At 38.0% G+C, this 23,179-nt stretch overlaps 1 protein-coding gene across 2 annotated transcripts in view; it reads left to right on the top strand.

Moving 5' to 3' along the window:
- Positions 1-23,179, top strand: part of TRPC4 (transient receptor potential cation channel subfamily C member 4) — a 131,177-nt gene that overhangs the window by 100,981 nt on the left and 7,017 nt on the right. For both annotated transcript variants that reach the window (XM_002194439.7, XM_030273733.4), the window contains 4 exons: positions 4,028-4,167; positions 13,298-13,611; positions 15,303-15,498; positions 17,122-17,316. In XM_002194439.7, the coding sequence (XP_002194475.5) occupies positions 4,028-4,167; positions 13,298-13,611; positions 15,303-15,498; positions 17,122-17,316 (845 nt within the window). The remainder of the gene's footprint in view (positions 1-4,027; positions 4,168-13,297; positions 13,612-15,302; positions 15,499-17,121; positions 17,317-23,179) is intronic.

A 23,179-nucleotide genomic window follows, 5' to 3' on the forward strand; every position in this document is an offset into this window, starting at 1 on the left:
TGCAGGCTGGCAGTGTCCCCTCTGTTTTGTTGAGCTGTCAGCTTTCTGGCTTCTGAACATGTAGTTCTGACATGATCTCTGTCAGTATGCAGTAGATGTTGCTCCTTTGGCACATTAATAATCAGGCAGTGCCTGGACTCTCTCTTTCCTACCTGTAGCAGTGCCTCTATTAGACAGTCTTGTCACTGCATATCTTCTCTCCTACATGTCAGGTCATGTCTGGAAATGCCCTAAAGCCTCCTTTCATAATGAAATCAGGTACTATCCAGCTATCCATTAATCTTCAATGTAGAAAAGTGTGCAAGGGGTCACAGAGATAGTTCTGCTCTGATCTCTGGATGTATTTTTCTTAAAAAAACAAAACAAAACAAATAAAAAACCCATAGATTTCCCAAGTATTTTCCTGATTCTCCCAATGAATGTAACAGAAGAAAATTGGCATATTGTGTCAGAGCCTCTGGAGGTAAGGGTGGTCTTACTTCTTCCCCCTAGATACTTCCTTCTTGTAAAAAGATACAGTTCTGATCTACAAAAAGATTTCAAGGCCTCTGTCTGCCCTAAATTAAACCTAAACAGCACAGCTGGGAATCCCTGAGGTTTGTTGTTCAGACTGCCTTCATCATGTAAGCTCACCAGGCCCTAGAGACATCTTCAGCCTTGCGTAAAGGCTCTGGGATTTCAGAGTATACTTTTCTAGGATAGCCCTTCAGGAACACTTGGATTTACAGAACTCTAGAGAGTCCAGTTCTTCCAGGATTCATTGCTCCAGATGAGCCCTGCTAAGAATCCCTAGCCATGGAGACCTGGTAGCTGCAAAGACTCTGATCGCAGCTCTCATGGTGAGGTTGCCCTGGAACTGTGAATTTGAGCAATCAACCTTAGGACTTGGTAGCAAGATTTGCTTTCAAAAACACATGTGTGGGCAGCTCTCCTGTGCATATATGGGCTGTGTGTGTTTAACAAACATGGTATCCATCTGTCCATCAGCGTAACTTCAAGTTCTCTGGAGTGATGTAGGATCTCAGTTACTGTATTTATATATTGAGTTTGAACTTAGATGCTTTGGCTGACATGAAGAGCAAACTATCACATCTCTCTTAGAGTCAGCAAAAATATGGGATTTACAGTTTTCCACTTCTATTTGCTTAAAAAGAACAGGTATCAGGATACATAAAAGTTGTCTTGAACCAAAAGAAAAATTAGAACCACCACCTTTATAAGTACCCAAAGTATACTCTGAACTTTCAACTACCAAATGACTTCCCAATTGCTGGTAGCTTGGATTAATTGTGTTTCTAATTCAAAATGATCAAATTTACAACAGCCATATACTCTTTTCCACTATTTTATAATAGGTCAGTATTTCTCTGCTAATGTCAACTTTAAAATTACATTTCATTTTCTGAAGCCCAGGAAGTGCTTGGAAAAGCAGTCTGGCTTTTTACTCATAAAACAGATCAAGTGCAGCAGCATTAGTCAGCATTTCTTTTTCAATCTGTACATAATCCCATTATATTTTAGGCAGTGCTGTCAAAGCATACAATACTGAGCAACAATCTTACAGCGAACAGCCCCATTGCAGTCTGTGTCAGTTCCCATCTTTGGCTGGTTGTGAACCATAGAATATCTTGACAGAAGACTTCAATTAACCTAAAGCCTCTTGTTAAAGCATTCATCTTATTTTGTATCCCAACATATTACTGCTGTCTTTTTAAAGCGTATTTTAACTCTGATGAGTCACAAAAAAGTTTATTTCATTCTATGAATGTGTGCACTGATTTCTGCAAAATCTTTCTATTTGGGGATCTTCTGTCAATGCAGCTGTTTGCTTCCTGTGCCATAGCTGTCTTGCCAATGTCAAGATCCTACGACTTCTAAGTACAAGTTTCTTAAATGAAAAAGAGCAAGGTACTTAGGGGCCATATCTGTATTACACAGACTTTGGCTTGGAGCCTGGAGCCAGGTCTTCTCCTGCAGTGGTCATTTTTATGTGTTATAAAGCAGGTGGAGCAGCAGTGATTCAGAGCAGTATCTGAAATGTGAAGGGGATATAGTCACACACAAAGCAGTTGCTTTTATGACCTGATGATGGTTAAGTCTTAGCAAGTTGTGCCTGAAAGGTATTGGAAGAGCAAGTGGGGACATTTGCAAGTTCATGGAATGTGTGATGAAGGTTGGAGAGAACTGTGGAGAGAAGGAGGAGGCAGATCTGCTGTCACCATGTTCATACTGCATGTCACGAGTGAAAATCACTTTGAAAAGTGATTAAGTCATTTCACTGGCTGAAATGGGCAGGCATGTAGGAGCCTGCCCTAGTAGCCTTGTGAAGGTGTGTTGCCTTTGTGATGGTGCTTGGGCAGCTAACAATAGTGTATCAGGATTAGAAGTTATTGACCCCTGCCATGCAATCATGTTCTGCTATTCTCTCGCTGTTACTCAGCGCAGTTGATTGCATCTTTAAAATAAGTGTTTACTTTGTAATAGTGCTATATTTTCAGGGTTAGTTTTATCTGATACACTACAGATAGAGTTTCAGTCAGGCTGTCTAGGCTGTTGTAGGCAGTAAAATGGGTCTATTCCACTTTCCTGTCTGCATGTTCCCAGTGAGGTCCCTCCTCAAGTGTGTTTGCCCAGGTCTGCAGAATGCTGAAATGGTGATGGCGGCATGGCTGAAAATTTATTTTTCACAAAAGAAAATAAAAATTTCTGGATCAATCAGATGATTCAGATACTCCTGAGGTTTGTGATTATTGGTGATGACACACAGAAACAAGACAGGACTATGTGTCTGAGGTTTGAGGGTGAAGTTAGTGAGGAAGAGGACTTTTCCTTTTGAAAGCAATCAGGAGACAGAAAATCTAAGCCAATATACTACAAAATTAAATTGTAATAACTCAAAAACCTACCTGGCACAAACAAGAGTAGGCCAAAGATTACTTCATTTGGATCATGTTTGAGAAAAATGACAAGCTTTCCATCCAGTCAACCAGAAGACCCACTGCAACAAAATGTTAAGGTTTAATGTGAATTAGGCTCATAGTAAGGAAATGCAGAGCTCTATAGATTCCTGCACAAAATCTGTTTATCATTTTCTAAAAGAGCAGGGGGAAAAAAGACATGTTGAATTTACTGTATCTGAACACCAATATGTGAGAGACTGGAATTATTTCTGCCCCTCTAATGAGCACAAAGTAAGAAATTCCTACAAGAAAATAATTAACTGTGAAAAAATCAAAACATCTCTGTAGATAGTAATGTGAAATGTGCATCTAGATGTACTGTGCTGTCTTATTAATATATTATACTGTAATGTGTAGTAACTTCTTCAGAGTGCTTTTAATTTTTATAGTATTAAAGAGTGTCCACACAGTTGTCTCTGAAGCTGTTAAACCAAGTTCATGTCAGACAACTTGCAAGATTTTCCACTTGGATTGAATATTTCTGTTTCACTGTGTCTAGCACAATATGTGCTCTGCACACCTGAAAACAGTTTCAATTCCTTCATGTCCCAAAGGAAGGTGTCAGCAAAAGACTTTCTTCTGGAGACACTACCCTTTCATATGGAAAAGAGACACTTTATTTCAGCATTGACAATAACAATAGAAATTCCCTTCCTTATTGTGTGAGTTCCAATCAAAATAAATTGTGTTGGACTGACCTGCAGTCATAAATTTCCAATCTGAAATACATTGCATCCGTTGCCAAGGACTGGGTTGACACCAGTAACTTATTTTAAAACCCTTTTTATACATATCAGGATACAATGAGAAAGAGATTGAAAAAAAAACAAAGAAATTGTCCTTGTAGAAGGAGATTTTTTCAGGCGGGGGGGGCTGTGACAAATTAATTCTGGAAATAGTGAAAAGGTGAAATTTCACCTGTCTAGGTGTATAAATTAGAGTATTTATCCACCTTCCCTTTACACTAGATTTAAGGAGAATCAATCTATCATGAGTTAAGTGTCTAGAAAAGTCACAACCTTTTTAAACTTAATATTCATGCCTAATGAATTATGTTTTATTTACAGGTTTTATCTGGGGTGAAATTAAACAGATGTGGGATGGTGGACTACAGGACTACATTCATGATTGGTGGAACCTCATGGATTTTGTAATGAACTCCCTGTACTTGGCAACAATCTCCTTGAAAATCGTTGCATTTTCAAAGGTAAACTGTAAAAAAAATCAGCAACATTTTAAAGATAAATTAAAGCAGGCTTCTTCAATCTTTCATCTGTGTTTGGAGGTCCTGAGGCTTAGTAATTCAAGAGATGTATGATGTGCTCTGTGAATCTTCTGCAGCAATGACAGGAAACTAGACAAGTATAAGAGCAAACAAAATATTGGTTTTTATGCTTTTTTCTTCTTGGCCCATGCAATGTTTTCTTATTTTGTCCTGAACTATCATATTGTTAAATTCTTGAGAAATGAAAATTACCTGTAAAATGTAAAATGCTTGCAGTTTATGTTAATCTTTGATTTTTTAAGTGAGAAATTCTTTCCCCTAAGTCTATTTTACACACTGTTCAGACAGGTCTACTGCCAAAATATGTAGTAAAAATTGGTAGGGGGAACTAAAGAGCAAGATTTTGATTTATTTTTAAAATTTATTATAAGTGCAACATAGAAAAGTAAAACTGAATGGGATAAAATGGTCACTTGAGGCTAGGTGTATTCATTTTTATATTCTTTTTATGGAGTTGTTGTGAATAGTCTTATATTTCAACAGTTTTAAGTATCTTCCAAGAGAACAGCCCCTTTTTCCAAAGGCATAGACCATCTTGTGTGAACTTTTTGTATGTATTCTACATAAATACAGAATATGATAGAAATTCCTCAAAAAATGAGATAGTTTGAGCAAAAAAATGGTCTCAAGTCCAAGGAAGTCACATATGAAAGGAAATTAAAGAATTTTTTAGCATTTGTCATAGAGTTCTTACCACATGCAAGTAGAGATAAGCCCATTTTTACTGGCCACTGGGATCAGCATTGTACTTCAGCTTTTTCAAGTTCCCTGCCACCAGCGATAATTTATAGTTGCAATAGTACTACTCTGTGTCCATGGAAGGGGAGTCCCTCCTCTGCCAAGATTCTTTTGACTGGGACAAGGAGAGAGCTGTCAAGTAGCCAGTGATGGCTTCTTCTCCTCAAACAGGAGCTGTTCTTGCTGCAGCCCTGCCACAGGCATAGAGGAACTGAGGCACTCTAATTTATATCATCTTGTGTCTGGTCACAAAGGTCCATGTGTCAGCCAGTCAGGAGCAGGGATGAACAAAGACCCCCGGGTCATGTGTTGACACATCAGCCTTCTTTGACAAAAGGTTTCTGACATGCTGGATCTCTGGCTGCAAACCTTTGGAAGTCGTCTCACTCAAAGAAATTTGGAGCCTGAAAGAGGAAGGTGCTCCAAAGAGTGGTGAACTGTCATTTAAAAGCTAATGAAATGCCTTTTAACTCACAAAGATGCCTTATAATAAAGTGACTAGAAAATAAATAGTCATTTCCCTGTCCCTCGTAACAAAGCATACAGTTCATTTAAAATAGATGTTTCCAAAGCATTGGAGATATTTTTTATATACAATTATTAATTGCAGAATATATTGATTGGAAGACATTATAATCCTTTCATCTCCCAGATGGCTTCTGCTTACAGTAATCAGATTCCAAGGTGACAGTATCTGGGATAATGTGCATCCATTACTCTCCAAATTAGTGTTTACATTTTAATCATAATGAATACAGTGCATACAAAAGCTGTGCTAGTCAATTGAAACACATGTGAAGTAATGAACAGAGAAATATAAGTGTGATTTAATACCCTGCCACATTCCTTCAAATGCCTGCAACAGAGTTCCTTGCCACTATAAGACTGAGAGGATGCCAAATGTAATCAGTATGTTTTAATGTAAAGCTTTAATTTTCTTTTCCTAAGCACTGTTGGTCAGGTTTTTCTAAGTTACAGCTCTTCTGTCTTTATTGAACCAAATATATAAGGTCAGTTCTTAGATTTATTGTCTTCTATGGATCAGTTCTAGCCACCCAATAAAACATTTTAACCAACTCACTTGAATAAAGTTATGAGGGTTCCCATGCTACTCTTCTGTGTGATAAATATTCCTAGAGTAAAATATAGTGTTTATTTCCCATTTAAGGTTCTTACTGATGCAGTAGTTAAGTAGATGGATATTATCTAGAGTAGCTGATGGAGTAATGTAAAATTGACCAAAGCATATAATTTCAGGATGAGAGAACTGCTAAGATAACTCAAAGTAACTGGTTTCATTGCCAGTATTCAAATAAAATAAGGACATCTTATAATTTTCAATGGCTTATGGTTTATTGTCTCTGTATCAACATATTAGGTTTTCCTAAATGATCCAGTATATCCATTGAAAATGCTCTCTCCTCCATAAAAATATCATAATATGCAGTAATTCTCATATACTTTCTAAAGTACAAGATGACAGATTTTAAGCAACACATTTGGTTTTATGGAGGGTTTTTAGGTAGAAATCATTGTGCGATAAGAAAAAATGGTTCCTTTTATGTTTTTAGAATATAATTAATTTTGTTCTGATATGTAAAGTACAGTGCCAACATGTGTGCAGAATCTACTTGCTTTCTCTTAAATACTTATTAAACCTGAGCATTGGACCTAGTGCTGCTTGTTTCCCATTCTGCTGAAAATCACATACAAATTCATATAGCCAATAACGTGCCTCAGCCACTGACATGAAGATCTAGTAGGGAAACAAATTCCTATTCAGGGCAAGAACTCTGAAAAATAGCCAAAGTACATTATTTGTCTCAACATTTACTGTTTTGATCACTTAATGATCATTGTGTCAGGTCTATTTGTTCAGTAGTAAATAAGATTACATATTTCTCCTGCTACCAGTTCTGCAGAAGCTAACATCTTCTTACATGTTTGCATTGTAAAATTGTTTTGATTGATATTTTATCAGATTCACAGACTAAATGTCCATTTACACAGGCAGATTAACACTTCTCCACCCCTGAGAAATTATGGATTTAATTTCTCAGTGTAATTACCATTCTAAAGCTCTCTGATAGGCCATCCCTCTGCCCTCTTCCTACTGCTGCTTTGAAATTCCACATAATGAATGCAAAGATTGGTACATACATTTTAAAATAGGAAGAGTTCACATTTACATATGACTTTCCATGAAAGTATTTAAAGTACTTTTCCTGAAATGGATATTATTTGACTAGTCTCTCTGTGACCAGAAACAAGGAGGTGATCTTAGACTGAGACCCAGCAGCCCATTAAACATTCAGGTAGCCTGATCTATATATCTGTTTGATCTCTCATGGCATTTCCAAGAGATCGAGAGTTCATGTCTTTTGTTTTAATGGGAAAACAGTGATCACACAGCTTTTTTTTCCTCGCACATGGTTCAGATATTGAATTTGCATTTTAATTCCTTTGAGAAAGGATCAAGGATTATTACCTTGTATTCCCTGGAGGACATTGCAAAAGCATCATATATTTACCTTGAAACTCTACTGTTTATATTCTGCTCAATTTGTTTTCTGCTCTTCTTAATTTTCCATTGATATGCCATGTAAATTGTGATGGTTGGCTTTGTTACATGTCAAAAGATTGTGTTTGCATTTCCAGGGGGACAGAAATTCATAGAGGCCTGCAGAGTATCAACATCATGATTTACAGCAAACTCAGTGTTGCTATGTTTTCTCTTACCATTTTCCACTCCTTAGAACAACATTAATTTATTTGTCCTTAGAACAGTATTAATTGTCTGTTCTGTGTAGAACAGAAAGAGTTTGACAAACATGAGTGTGTCATGGTTTGACACGGGAAGAGAATTTTTTTTTGGAAGGAAGAGGTCAATCCAGTCAGGGGTCAGGTTTGGATACTGACACTTGGGGTGACCAATTGAAGGTGGACACGCCTCTGAGAACACAGAGGGGTTAAAAGAGGAATTCCCAGGAGGACTCGTCCTTCTTTGGTTCCGGTCATCGCAAAGTACGGACCTCCCCTGCCCAGCCCGGGCTGGGTGGGGGAGGGGAGCCATGCAGCCTGCAGAGGTAGGCCAGGGGGTGAAGGATCAGAACCGAGCTGGGCCAGCTCTTTCAGACGGAAGGGTGGAGAACATCTGGGATGTTTTTGTTCCCCCTCCCCTAAGCTAGAGGGAAAAGAGATAGAGAGCCAGTGAACACCTGGGAGTTTGCCGGCAGAGGAGAAGGAGAAGCGGGGTGGGGAAGATGCCCAGCGTGGGAGACAGAGTCCTGGGCTGAGATTTCAGCCGTCCGGGGAGTCCGGGAATTTTAACCCTTTCCTGTGAAATAAAGGCTTTATGAAATATTACTCCTCCTCAATTTGAAGGAAAGAGAGACAGCCTGGGACCTCAGATGTTCAGAGAAGAAGGTTAGGGGGAGATGATGGAGTAGCTTTTGGCTGGACTCTGCTTATTTACCATAGACTAAACCACTCCTTCTTTCAAGAGGGACTGCATTTTAGGGGGATGCACTAATGAGCCAAGAGACCTTCTTCAGCAACTACCAGTTCTGAAATGGACAGAGAGAGCTGAGGAGGGTGTGAGGATGCCCTCCATCTTCAGAGAAGAAGAGAAGGAGATCTCTGTCCTTGGACCCTCGGCCCCAGGGGAAAATGGGGGGGACTCTAGTCCCGAATTGTGATACTGGACTGTTGTTCCTCGTGGTCCTTGGCAAAGCATCCTTAAAGGGGCCCTATAAGCAGTCTCTGTCCATGCACGGTGGTGAGAGCACTGTGACATGGAGAGGAGAATGTCACACTGGCCGGTGTGTCTGAGCAGTGCCACATGTAACATAGAAACACAAGAAGTAGCAGCTGTGTTTCCTGGGGGTCTATGGTGCAAGGGGGACTCCTCTCTTCCCCGATAGACTCAGTATTGATTATATTAAAGGGTGAAAACTTGATTAAGGATCCAAATGGGTATCGCTGTAGTTTGGTAGAGTTGGGTGGTGGGAGGAGAAATCTTTTGGAAGGTTTTCATTTCGAATTTTGTGTGGTTTTTTTTTCTTTCCTTTCTTTTCCTTTTATAGTAGTAGTAGTAGTGTAATAAAGTTTTTCCTTTGTTATTAAGTTTGGCCTGCTTTGCTCTGTTCTCGATTGCATTTCACAGCATTTGATTGATAGGTTGTATTTTCATGGGGCGCTGGCATTGTGCCAGCGTCAAACCATGACAGAGTGAGAGAAGAAATACTTCAGTTCTATGTGGTTTGACTCTAAGATACATTTTGTATTCTTTTTCACTGTTCTTGGTTTTAGTATATCTAGTCTTTTGGCTACTCCTCTCTATGTTCCTTTTCACATGAAAGTTGCTTTGTTCTCTAAGGTTTTTTTTTTATTTCTAGATTCCTTTCCAGCAACTTCTGCTCTGGTTAGTGTAATCAATAGGGGGTTGCTGTTAGAGACCCTTTATACTCATTATTTTCTTTATATTGTTTGCTGTCTTCTTGCAGTTAGTATATTTCACACACAGTTTCCAAATTTATCTCTCAGGCCTTCACCTTTCTCACTTTTTTCTGCCAAGTATTTACAGTCTTTTAAATTATGTTTCTTCTACACTAAAATAACAGCCATCACTCTCTGCTTATGACGGTGACACCTCTTGAATTCTTTCCAAACATGCAGGAAGCAGTTGGGTCTAGAAAAGGAAGGTCAGTTACGCTGAAATATCACGGTTGTGCCTTTGATTTCCCTTTTACAAATAAAATGTCATTTTATCTTTTCTTACTGTTCAAACAAAACAGTTTTTTGTCTTTATCCAGGACATCATAGACAAAGTCCTTTTTTCCTCACCTTTCTGCTTAACATCATTTCTTCTAGAAAATGTGACATTGGACACATCTTACCAGGCTACAGTTGTAAGACAGTCTATCCCCTTCCCCAACAATCAGTGAGGAAAAAATGAGGAAGTTAAAGAGCAACTCACCTATGTAGGATATTTTCTTTCCCACTACTCTAGAAAATCTCATTTCTCTTTGCTGACTGTAGGAGCAGGCAGCAGAGTGCTGCAGATATGGCTATCCACACCTGACTTATTTAACTTGATTTTTCGTGTCTTGGTATAGCATGTGCTGTACTTATTCAGTGTCCTGTAGTTCCCATTAATTTCTTGGAAGGGTATTTCCTTAGATTTCTCCCAACTCCCCCACATCTGTAACTTCTCTAGAATCTGCTACTACTTGCCCTCACCAAAAATATGTCTGCAGTTTGATGCTTTTGATCCTCTACCAGAAACTCCATCTCTTCCCAGTTTCATGAATGTTCTGTATTTTACTTTATTGCCCCAAGACACCTTGTGTACTTTTCCCTAATCTGAGTATCTACTGCACTGTCCAGTATCAACCTTTGCTTGTACAATTAATCCTAGTTATTTAAAAAGTACAAATTTTCAGCTGTGAGGGTTGTAAAGTGCCATGAGACTTTGCAGTAATGTGTGGTAAAATATTATTCAGATGTTATAGGAATCATGCTGAGGAGTTTACATCTCTCTATTCTCAAAAACACTGGAAATATTTTCTTCTGCATTTTCTTCTTGTTTTCTCTCTTAGGTGTTTTCTCCAGTAAGTAAATTCTGTTTTCTACTGCCTGTTTTTCATCACTGATCTTGAGTCAATCAGAACTGGATTAAAGAGCCATAGTGAATGGGCAGATGAGCATAATCATTAGGTAGAGGATAGTCTAATGAAGAGAGTATTGATCTATGATTCCAGCAGGTCTAGATTTAATTCACTGCTCTGTAGAGAAAAAATATCACAGGTGAATGAAATGTAAGGCTGAGTAATTCTTAATTTTTTAATGGGCTATTTTTCAATTTTTCAGTTCACATCTCCAAATCCACAAACCTGTCAGCTGCTATGGCTGCTTGTGTATGAGTAAATGGCATTGTGCCAGGGATTGCTGTCAGGCACTGGGACAATTTCACACACATACCAGTTGGTTAGAGAAACCCTGGTGTGGGGCCGGTGCCAACTGTTAGTGTCCAAAACAATGCCTAGTTCCCTTTCACAGTTTGGATCACAGAATCACAGAATCATAGGATGGTATGGGTTAAAAAGGACCTTTAAAGATCACGTAATCCAGTGCCTCTGCAGTAAGCACAGACCTCTTCAACTGGATCAGGATGCTCAGAGCCTCATCCAGCCTGACCTTGAATGTTTCCAGGAATGGGTTATCTACCACCTCTCTGGACAACCTGCCAGTGTTTCACCGCCCTCATCATACAGAATTTCTTCCTTATATCTAGTCCAAATCTACCCTTTTTCAGTTTGAAACCATTATCTTATTCCCATTGCTACAGGCCCTAGTAAAAAGTCTATCTCCATCTTTGCTATGAGGTCCTTTTAGATACTGGAATGCCACAAGATCTCTCCAAAGTCACCTTTTCTTTGTGACCATTTTCACTGTACACCTTTGGACCAGCTCCAACAGTCCATGTCTTTCCTGTACAGAGGATGCCATGTCTGGATACAGCGCTCTGGGTGGAGTCTCACCAGAGTGGGGTAGAGGGGCAGAAACCCCTCCCTTGGCCTTCTGGCCCCACTTCTTGTATAGCTCAGGATACAGTTGGGTTTCTGGGCTGTGAGCACTCATCTACCAGTACCTCAACTCCATTTCCTCACAATCTCCTCACTCCCCAGATTGTCTTGATACTGGGAGCTGCCCTGACCAAGATGCAGTGCCTTGCACTTGGTCTTGTTAAACCCCATGGTGTTCCCATGGGGCCACTTCTTGAGCTTGTCTTGGTCCTTCTGGATGGCATCCTGTCCTTCAGGCATGTCAACCACACCACTCAGCTAGGTGTCATCTTTAGACATGCTGAGTGTGCACTCAATCCCTCTGTCTATGTCATTAATGAGGATGTTAAACAGTCCCAGTTGCTGTACAGATCCCTGAGGGATGCTATTTGTCACTGACATCCATTTGGACATCAAGCTGTTGAACATCTCTCTATGGATGTACTCATCCAGCCACTTTTTTATCCACTGAACCCATCAAATCCGTCACTCACCAGTTTAGAGAGAAGGATGTTGTAAGGGACCATGTCAAAAGCCTTACACAAGTCCAGACAGATGACAGCTGCAACCCTTCCCTTGTCCACTGACATAGTCACTCCATCATAGAACACCACTTGGTTGGTCAGAAAGGACTTTGCCTTGCTGAAATCGTGCTGATGCTTCAATTCACATCCCTGCCCTCCATGTGCCTTAGCATAGCTTCTAGGAGGATCTGCTCCATGGCCTTCCCAGGCACAGGGGGGAGGCTGACAGTTTGGTTGTTCCCCAGGTTTTAATTTCTCTCCTTTTTAAAAATGGGTGCAATGTTTTCCTCTTTCCAGTCACTGCGGACTTCACCTGACTGACAGGACTTTTCAAATATGATGGAGAGTGTCTTGGAAACTATATCAGTTAGTTTCTTTAGGATTCTGGAATGCATCTGATCAGGTCCTACAGAATTAATGTATGTTTAAGTTACTCAGGTGTTTCTGAACCACGCTGAGAGTAATCAATCCATAAAATTTGGCGAGTGTGATGAAATGCTGTGATGCCTGTTTATGTTATGTCATCTGGCCCCATGGCACATGAAGTCCCTTTCCTTACTGCTCAGGGCATGCCCAGCAGCTCTGAAGGTGCACCTGTGTGGTCTAGAATAGGTAAATACAGATAACATGCCCTTTGAAATGTGCTTTATATTATCCCTTCTTAGAGGATAGATTCTCTCCTCTAATATGTTCTATAAAACAGATTAAAGAGACCAAATAAATAATAATTAATCTGCTAGTAGTTAATCCTCAGTTCAAGTATCTTTCATCTTCAAGAATCTTTTTTTTGTTTTGGTAGAGCATGAACAGAAGTCGTGGTTTCAGGGGTCAGACTCTTTGATAATGAGACACATAAACAGTTTGCCATGGTTCATTTATAAACATCTTTTTCATCATTGGTCCAGTATTAGTGATTAATTGATATATTTACTTGGTGATTGAATGTTTTCTTCTGACTTGCCAGAGCTTTTGTGGGTTTCTATCCATCACTGTCAGCCCTGCATTTACCTGCTTGTACAGCTGGAAATTTCTATAATTCTAAAAAGCAAGATGCTCAAAACTATTCCTTTTGCAGTGTTAGACTTTTTAAACTGTGAATATTTTTGCTGCTGTGAAAATTTATTGTGATATTTGCAAATTAATTGAGCAGCTTATAAAGAAACTGACATGCTTGTTTATGCGTCAAAATAGAGGAGTAATTTCTTCCCTTTTGCTTGTTTTCAGTATAGTGGGTTAGTTCCACGGGAGAGCTGGGACATGTGGCATCCAACCCTGGTGGCTGAGGCCCTGTTTGCAATCGCAAACATCTTTAGCTCCCTGCGCTTGATCTCATTATTCACTGCAAATTCTCACCTGGGACCTCTGCAGATATCTCTAGGAAGAATGTTGCTGGACATTTTGAAGTTTCTCTTCATATACTGCCTTGTGCTGCTCGCTTTTGCAAATGGATTGAACCAGCTGTACTTCTACTATGAGACAAATGAACCTGGAAACTGCAAAGGAATACGATGTGAAAAGCAGAATAATGCATTTTCAACGTAAGTAGCTATTTATTTCTATCCTCTCCCTCGCCTCAAATATTTTAAGACTTAGATACTGTCTACAGAAAAGAACCTCAGTTTTCTGTTGGTATTACAGTGGTGTCCTGACAAATACATCTAATATTACCCCAGTAATTATAAAAATTAACATTTCATCACTCTATTAATGTTCACTTCATACCACAGTGAAGTCTGTACAATTCAAGATATCTCAAAAGATAAAAGGTAAAATAGAGATAAGAGGAAGATAACTGAGATTAGAAATTGTATAAGGTCACCAGTTCAGACCTTGCTCATCCAGGTATCTGTCACTCTACATTTTTCCATGCCTAGCTGTGGGCATTAAATAAGTGTGGTGTTCTAAAACTTGAAGATTCCTTGCAAATGTGATAGGCTGTAAAAGAAAAACTTGCAGTCTAAGAATCTACTGACTCTACTGCACACAATCAAATTTCTAATTTCTATTATAAACTGTTTCTCTTTCATTTTGAAATCAATTTTAATTCATTATAGTTTTTAGTTCATTTATAATACCAAAATACTTCCAAAAGAACACTAATTTTCTTGTCTTTCACCTTTCAGCCTGTATCAAACTACTGCTATAAATGTTCATTCCTTATTAACTTCTGTGTATCCAGGCATTTTTTTAAAATATATTTATTACCAATAGTTTCCTTCTTAGAGGAAATAATTTTACAAAAATAGCAGCCTTTATATTATCTTAATCAAGTAACTTTTCTCAGGCACAGCATATTTATGTTGTATTTTAATAACACCTATGCAGGTCTAAACTTTATGTGATCTGAACAGAAAAGCACACAAAAATGTTTCAGAGCTCAGCATTAAGGAAAGCAATATTCATCTGGGAAATAGTGGGGAGTACTGGTACCAGTGTCAGAAGGTGGTGTCATGGCAAAATGTGATGCTTTATGTGCTCCATACTTCCAAGGAGCAGTCTAAGCAGGACCATTCTTACGACACTACAGTGTAGCTGAACACAGAACAAAAGGGAAAATTTTTCAATTTATCTAGGTGCAGAGATGTACTACCTACAGCCATTATTTTTACTAGCTTCCTAGCTGTTGTACAGACTTCTCTAAGAGAATATCGTATGCTTTAGGTATAAAAACACGTTTCTTTTGAGAGCAGCATCTTTTTTTGTGTCTCCCTTCTTCATTAAACAACATTCGCTAATGCTAGTAATTTCTTTCTAATTATTCAACTCCTTTTATGTCAGTGGCTGTCAACAAACCAGAATTGCAAAATTTGAGGATACCATACTTTAAAAATCTTGGTGAGACATTACTTTTGCAGTCATACTTGAGTTACTTCTGGATCCTTATTCTACCCCTTATAGTTAAAGCAAAGCGTCAAAGTACTTCAAAAGAAAGTGTCCAGCATAAGATCTCTGAAACTATATTTATCTCTCTGAAGTTTGAGCAAAATCAACCTTTTGTTTGCAGGCTTATTTATAGATTCTGTATTATCTATATCTAAAGCTCCAGATTTTAAACACTAGGCTATTGTCTCACTGCAAAGATATTCCCTCTATGTTGCCTATATTGTGATAGGTGTCATTCATCTCAGTCAAGTCAAGAACTTTTGTGTGTTTTGGGAGCAACTGAACAATCTGAAAACTAAATGTGTAGTTATTATACAGCTATTCCTTCTGGGTTTTTTTTTTCCAGGTTATTTGAAACGCTGCAGTCATTATTCTGGTCTATATTTGGACTCATCAATCTCTATGTGACCAATGTGAAAGCGAGGCATGAATTCACTGAATTTGTTGGGGCCACCATGTTTGGTACCTATAATGTAATATCTCTGGTTGTTCTACTCAACATGCTAATAGCCATGATGAATAACTCTTACCAACTCATTGCTGTAAGTTGTTTCTTATTTTTAGATAATTTATAATATATACCCTCTCTCTGTTCCTACATTCAATTTTTCTGGCAGTAAAACACTTCACAGACAGGACATTGGGACAAATATTGCAATTTACTCTGATTCTTTTGTACTGTTATGGAAGGACAAAGAAACCAGACCGAAAGAAACTGGACTGGGTAGAGTGAAGTTTCCTCACAACACTGAGTGGGGAAGGGGTGAAGAAGCCAGCTGGTGGGTTGAAGAGGGTGTCCTGATACTTCTGGCAAGTGACATGGGCTACAGCCCTGCCCAAGTTGCACTGTGCGGGACCTCTTCTTAGAAAAATAATGCCCAGGATTGTTCTGTTGCTTATACATTTTTAATACATTATATTTATTAGCATTTGAAAGACTGCTATTTTATTTTTTTTATCTGACTTGGATATACAGTTAACAGAAATTGGGTGCCCTTGTTCCAAGGACACTAGCTATTCAAACAAAAAGTCATGTCTTCTCATTCAACAGTGTCCTGTTTCCTCCTGCAGTGAAAACTCTTTATCATTACCAGAGCTATTGGCATAGTTTCGTTTGTAAACCGTCTATTAAGGAGACTAAGAGAAATAAACACTGATTCATCATATGATAATTCAAATATGATCATTCAGAAAGCAAACAAAAGAAAGCTTCACAGTCTTAAGATTTTAAATATGCCTTTTTTTTCAATCTGGCAATTACAAGTGTTTCCACAAAAGAAAAACTGACCACCTGTGTTTGTGTAACTCTAGTTGTCAGAGTCTAGTGAACCGTATCACAACATAGTACCACTCACCAAAACTTGGGCTGTAGGTAGTATAATTTTCCTGCTACAACTTCTAAATTGTTTATTTTCTTATTGTAAGGCCAGGGCTAGACCTGTAGCTGAAGTTCTTGACTATCCAAATCTATTATTAGTGATTTAAAATTCTTGTTCAACTGCTAGGATTTAGGTGTCTTTAGTTTTCATTTTCCCAAAAATTTCAGAATTATACAATGCTATATAGGTTCCAAACAAAATGAAATTTCTAATAAAAATAAAAAACCCACCCCACAACCTATCCCTAATATAGAATTCTGAAGGAGTAGGGGGAAAAAAGATACTTGACTCAATAGTTTAAGTATCCTTATGATTTGTTGGATACTTATTTGTGAATTTTGGGGACTGGTAATTTCTAAAAAAATGCATGAGCCTTGCTGACTTGTTGCAGCTGCTGCAGAGCAGCATAATTAGACTGATCTATGAGGAATAATGGTGAGCTGCTATTATAACAAAACATTTCTTCCAGAACTGTAGTATTTCTCTGCTTTTAATTACCTTTCCTGGTTTTTGAGAGACTTTCAATAATTTAACAGCTTGTAACAGGGAAGAAGTGCTTATAAGTAGATATATACTTTACATATCGAATATCTGCTTACTGTGGTAAAGCATCTTGCTTTGCTTTGCTTAAAGACCTACTGTCAAAAGATGGCAGTATTTTAAAAAGACAATTCATTAGGATTTCAAGGTTGTTCTAGCTTTAGTTTTTTCAGATTTTTGTAACGGTTTTTTTCACCTCCTTAATTACAGCAATATCTGTGTTGATGATGTGTTTATTGTGTGCAGGATCATGCAGACATTGAGTGGAAATTTGCTCGTACAAAACTCTGGATGAGTTACTTTGAAGAAGGAGGAACTTTGCCCACTCCTTTTAATGTCATACCAAGCCCAAAGTCTTTGTGGTATCTGATCAAATGGTTATGGAGACACCTTTGCAAGAAAAAAATTAGAAGAAAGCCTGAAAGTTTTGGAACAATAGGGGTAAGTTGTGTGGTTTACTCTGCCTGAAGTCCTCCTCTTTGCTATATAGATGACTTTTCTCAGCTTTATAGAGTGTCTGACCTGTCAAATAATGTGCATATGAGTTAGACAATAATTCTAGCAGAAAATGTTTACTTTTTACCTTTATGTCAATGTATTTGAAGAGAAAGCATCACCATATCCCTGTACAATAATAGTATGAACCGTGACTGTGCTTCATCTACAGATAGTTCAAGAAAGATTGAGAGCAATAAAAATACAAGAAATCAAATGTGTATGCTTGTCTGTCAGTGCCAGAATTGTTGGTTGCTAATTGTTGGTTGCTAAGTGTCACAGTTCAGGTATCATTGAATACCATGAACCAGAAACTCATGTATGAAGCATTCATCATGGGATATTCTCTGTGTCTCTGTCTCTCTACATGTAATGAAATGAGTTTGCCATAAAAGCATTTTTACCAAAAACTGTTCCCATTAAAAAAAAAATTTTGAAAGGCGACAGCATTTACTTGGACTTGTCTGCTTGAATTTAAAGGTAGAGCTATTTGAGAATCCCATTCTGAAATCATACCATATTCTGATACTGCTGTTTAGCAGTGACATTTCTAGGGAAAAAAAAAAAAAAAAAAGAGAAGGGGAAAGACACACAAGAACAGTCTTGCACCTGGATTCAGCAGATGCCTGTGTAATATCTCAGCTACTTACTTTCTCTGGTAAATGCAGTGGGTAAAGCAGATTTGAACTTTTCCCTCCTAACTTTATCTGCTTGAGATACCTCAATCAGTGATACACTTTTTCTATACTGTCAGTGCAAATATTCAGGCAACATCCTAACCCACCAACAACTAATTATCTCTAGTTATGTTTTCTTCATTTCCCATGAGCAAGTCAGTACCTCAGTAACTAGACTGAATTTAGCCAGCTCAAACAAGAAGACTATTTGGGATAAGATGTGGACAGTGGCATTTTCTCTATACTATAGCAATTTCATGAATATAAATGTTTCAAGTTAGGAACTCAGATGGCCAAGCATTAAGTGGGAATATGGGAGTCAAATGTGGATAAGGGAGAAAAGAAAGGGGTATGGTCCTTGTGCTATTGATTCTTATAAAAAAAACTTTCATCCATTTCAAAGAAGTCAGGGGGCCTGATACAATTCTTTGATGGACCAATACTATGGTATAAACCTTTTCTTTGTATTTCTTCCCTATTTCTTGAAAAGTGAGTAATAAGATTTTCCTACCTATTCTGTTGTCATATCCTGGAAGGCAGTTTAATCTCTAGAAGTACTTGGAGGAGCAAGTTCACATGCATGTACAGATATATGGTAAAGATGAAAAGTGACATCTAAAACTAATTCACAATTACTATGCTTATAAATGGATTTTGTCCTCTTTGTAAAAAGCTTCAAATCAGGCTTGTTGCACTATACTGTTATTGTTGGCCAGTATCTAAATTGGGAAAGCAAAACTATTTGACTTTGATGTCATATTTGTACATACAGGAAAGAAGCAGCCAGGAAAAAAGCTAATAAACATGAGGGTGACTTTGAAACAAACCAGTAATAGATGACAAGAAACACACTGAAAAAGAAACATTAACTTAAGAAAGAGTAACAATAATTCATATACAAATTTTTAAAAGAACATGAACTAGCATGAATGGTGAATAATCTTAAGAGTAAAACATCTTGGTGTAATATAGGACATGAAAGAAGTAAATGCAGAGACCAACAGAAGGAGAAACTGTGAGATGTTAGAAAGAAAAAGTCAAGAGAGAGTGATGTACTTGTGTGTGGGGGAGAGTGGGCAATGCTTCTAGCCATTTGTTAAACATTTGGTAGAGATGATTAGCTAGTGTAAACTGAGAGGATGATATTAAAATTAATGGTATTATGCCAGTGTATAGTAGAGGGTTGATTAACACAATATTTCTGTTTGACTGAGACAGATACAAAATACCCTTATACATCCCAGCTAAACTTTCTGGACAATATTTCTTGTTAGGCCTTCCATCTGGGATAAGGAAATACTTTTTCCTTTTTCTTACCCTCTCAAACTGCAGATTTGGGAGTAAACTCATTCCTGGACAAGTGGAATAATAAAGAACGATATGGGGTGCTCCCATCCCTATGCTGAATGGCATGATGAGGAGGGGGATCCAGAGAGATCAGGTCTACTTCTTGCACCTACCCCCTGCTAGGGTAAACACCACCTTCAAGAAACCCATGTCTTAGATTTGGGAAAACTGGTGCAGCAAAGGGTCAATGGATAGGGAGTCTATGCAGCAAGCTACTTCAGAGTTTTTCCAAATAGAATTTTCTTTTTGCTTTTAAGTTAAAATCCCCAAAAATCTCTAAACACCAAACATTTTAATTAATATATTCCAGTTTCAAATAAGCTTTTCTTGGGAAAACTTTTCAACTTCAGGATGAAATTTCTGTTTAGAAGGAAGGAGCAGATGCCATTTAAAGCAAGTATCTTGGGCTAAGGGGACCCAGACTTACTTCTATTCTCCAGTGGATATCTAATTATTTACCTCAAGCATAAAAGCTATGACAACAGAAATTTCCTTCTCAAGATCTTTAAGATACTGCAGGGGCTAAGGTGCTCTCTTGGGAGAACAGAAGAAAAGGAGCTGAACCAAGCTTCCTTATGATTTGAATGTGAACCACTAATTACTGAACTCTTTGAGATGGAGGACATCAGTGAGGGAGAGATGCAGGAAATGCAGTGGATTGATTCCTATAATTTTAATTTTTTTTAAATTATTTTAAAGTGGAATCCCTAAAGTGCATGGGACAGTAGGGCTATATACATCCCTGGTTTCCCCTGCAGAACAGATTCTTAGCTGGAATTAAAGTTGAAACCCCTCTGAAGCAGAGAGCTTACCAGCAGAGCCACCATGGCAACCACACTTCCAGCTGCCTGAAAAAAAGTGAGTGGCTGTGGCTGACCAGGAAGATTCAGTCCACCATATGGGCATCTCATAAAACTACAAAGTTCTTCAGCTCATTCCTGAGCATAACACAAGCCCCATTAGGTTTATGTGAATTTGGAACATTTTGCAATTTCCAGACCCAGTTATTCACCCACTCTCCAAAATGGAGTAAGATGTATATAGGCACTCTGTGCTCTGATTTCCACATTGGATAGATGCAAGCCACCAGGTAGGTGCTGTTAACTGGACATCCTCCAAGAGGTTAATCATCAGTCAACAAATGGGCATACCACTGTGATTTCATAGTTTTTCCTGAGGGAGAGCACTTCTTTCTGGTTCTGACAAACTTGCCATCACCCACAGCTCAGCCTTGATTTCCTAGAAATTTTTCAATTTTCCCAATGAGCTACACCACAAATTAAATTTAGGAGCTCTATGCCCTTTCAACCAAAAGTTAATGAATAGTTTTCTTTGTCTTTCGTTCAAGGATCTCAGAGGACTTCAGCTCATTTGTATCTGCTCTGTAATAACTTTGGCCTCTGAGCTACAAGATAAGCATTGTTGGGATCTACTCCTTTTCACTGAGTCCTGCATTATAAACTCTGTCTCCTTCCCTACAACCAGGTCTGGGAGTGTAAAAAAATGCTAAAACATGATTTTCTTATATTGGCTGTATGGATGGATGCCACACTGTCTGTAAGGCAGAGCTCAGATTTCAAAATATTCTGTTCTGAAAACTGTAAATGTTAACTTTCCTATTAGGAAGCACTAATCAGCAGTGACATACTATGGTGTTTTCCAGTAGAAAAAGTAATAATGTGCATCCAAAGAGTGAGTCAGTGCTAGAAGATACAAAATAGATAATAGACAGAAAGAAGCTGGCAAGGATTATGCATGATCTCTGCAAAAAGTCCTCAGTAACAAAAAGCCAGGAATCATGAACTAGGACTGAGTCAAGGATCAAATTGAATCTGTCAAGAATCCACTGTAAAATTTATATATGTGTACGGTTGAGAGTTCAGTATATGCAGGCAGAATGTGTAAAGAAAGGGTTGAGGGTGAGGATAGTTTACAGCATACATTCTAGTGAAATGATTTATCTGGCCCATAGGAAGAAGAGAAATGCCAGTAAAAATAAGTAGAACTTTGTTTGAGAGGATCATCTACATTGCTGTTTATAACAAAATTATCACGGGCAAGAACACAGTCAGTAGCGAGGTGAGGTACCTCTGAAAAAAGCCAATTAATTTGCATCTCTTTGGATGTCAGTTCTGTGGTTCTTCTGTCATTTGTTGTAGTGGGACACTTGAAGCAGTGGGTGGTGAAGTCAAGGGGAGATTTTTCAAGGCAGAGGCTTTTTCTCCAAAGCAACACGGTGCCCAGCCATGCTGATGGCATCTTCTCTAGACACACCTTCAGCTGGAGGAAGGCCAGGATGGTACAGGTGATTTACTAATATTTCAGCTCTGCTATGAACCAGACAGAGCTCTTCTACCCCTCAGAGTTCAGCACATTTTTTTATTCTGTCATTTTGACATATCCCAGGTATGCAGCATTTTCTTCAGCTATTATATCCTGCACTTAAAATTCTGAAATAAGTGCATGCTTGTGTGCTACTCTTTACATGTATCTATATCATCTATATCGATAGCTGTATCAGTTCTATTAATTTTGTTAGCTCACCTTTGCAAAAGCCAGATTAGTAATATAATTCTATTAACTAGGCTGAGCTTTTCCTGACTGCACAAGGCTTATGGGTGTGTCAGGGCTAATCCTGTTGCCATCTAAAATCCATTGGTATTTCAGGAAAAAAAAAAAAAAGATATATGGGAAAAGAAATCCTAGTCCCACCGGTACAAATGGTACTGTTTTCCTCAAATTACATTCTACTTTACATCTGATCAGTCACCAAAAAGTGTTTTATCTATAATTTTAAGTATTTCAGAAGTGAAAATTGAGAGTATGGCCAGGGATGGCTTCAGTAATTTTTTTTTTTTTTAATCTCATGTTTAGATAAACAGATATCTTTCTTCTAGGTGTACAAAATTTTATGCCATTTTCCCAGAAACCTACATGATTTTATTATCATTTGTCACAGAAAATCTCATTTTCCCTTCTCTTCTTTTCTCACCTAGTGGAAAATGATGCCATTTCTAAGTCAATGTAGGCATTTTGTATTTTCTCTGTAATGTATGTTTATTGAAAGTTGAGCAAAGAAATAATGCCTTCCATCTGGCATGGAAATCAATAATCTGGAGTGTTCCTTGTATAGCAAGAATAATTTCATGGGGAAGCCTCTCTGTCAACACAGATAAGTTCTAATCCTTTAAAGGTGTTGTTTCTAGTCAAGATGAAAAATATATCCCACATCTTCAGACAATAGTTCCATTTTCTTTATCACTAAGCAGTTTAAGGTCAAATGGAGAGGTCACTTAGATTTCTATTCTTGCATTATAAAAGATACAATTTTAATAAAACACATAAAAATAAGTAATACAATTTTATTAAATTTTTGACTGCTAAGGAGATCTTTTTCCAAACAGTGTGAATTGCTAGGAATGGCATAAACAGGAAGACCAGAAAAATTATCATTACTAGTGAAGCTATCATTAAAGCTTCCTAAAGCATATTAGTGCCCCCTTTTGGAAAGTGACAACACCATCCCCCTCAATTTCACTAATGCATTCAACATGCAGAACCGTGTTTCCCACCCTGTTACTATTTTTAGTCAAATTAAACTTTCATCCCTTTTCTAACCATAATTTTCAACTTCTTTATGCACATAGAACAATGGTTACTTGAAAGAAATTTTGAAGCATAAATTAGACTATAACTGAGTAGAGAAAAGCAGGCCAGCTGAGAACTAAATATGGACAAAATGAATGTTAATGACATTTTATTTCTAGTTAATAGCTTAGTTTAGA

This window comes from Taeniopygia guttata, chromosome 1 (assembly GCF_048771995.1).
Source record: "Taeniopygia guttata chromosome 1, bTaeGut7.mat, whole genome shotgun sequence".
Classification (NCBI taxonomy): domain Eukaryota; kingdom Metazoa; phylum Chordata; class Aves; order Passeriformes; family Estrildidae; genus Taeniopygia; species Taeniopygia guttata.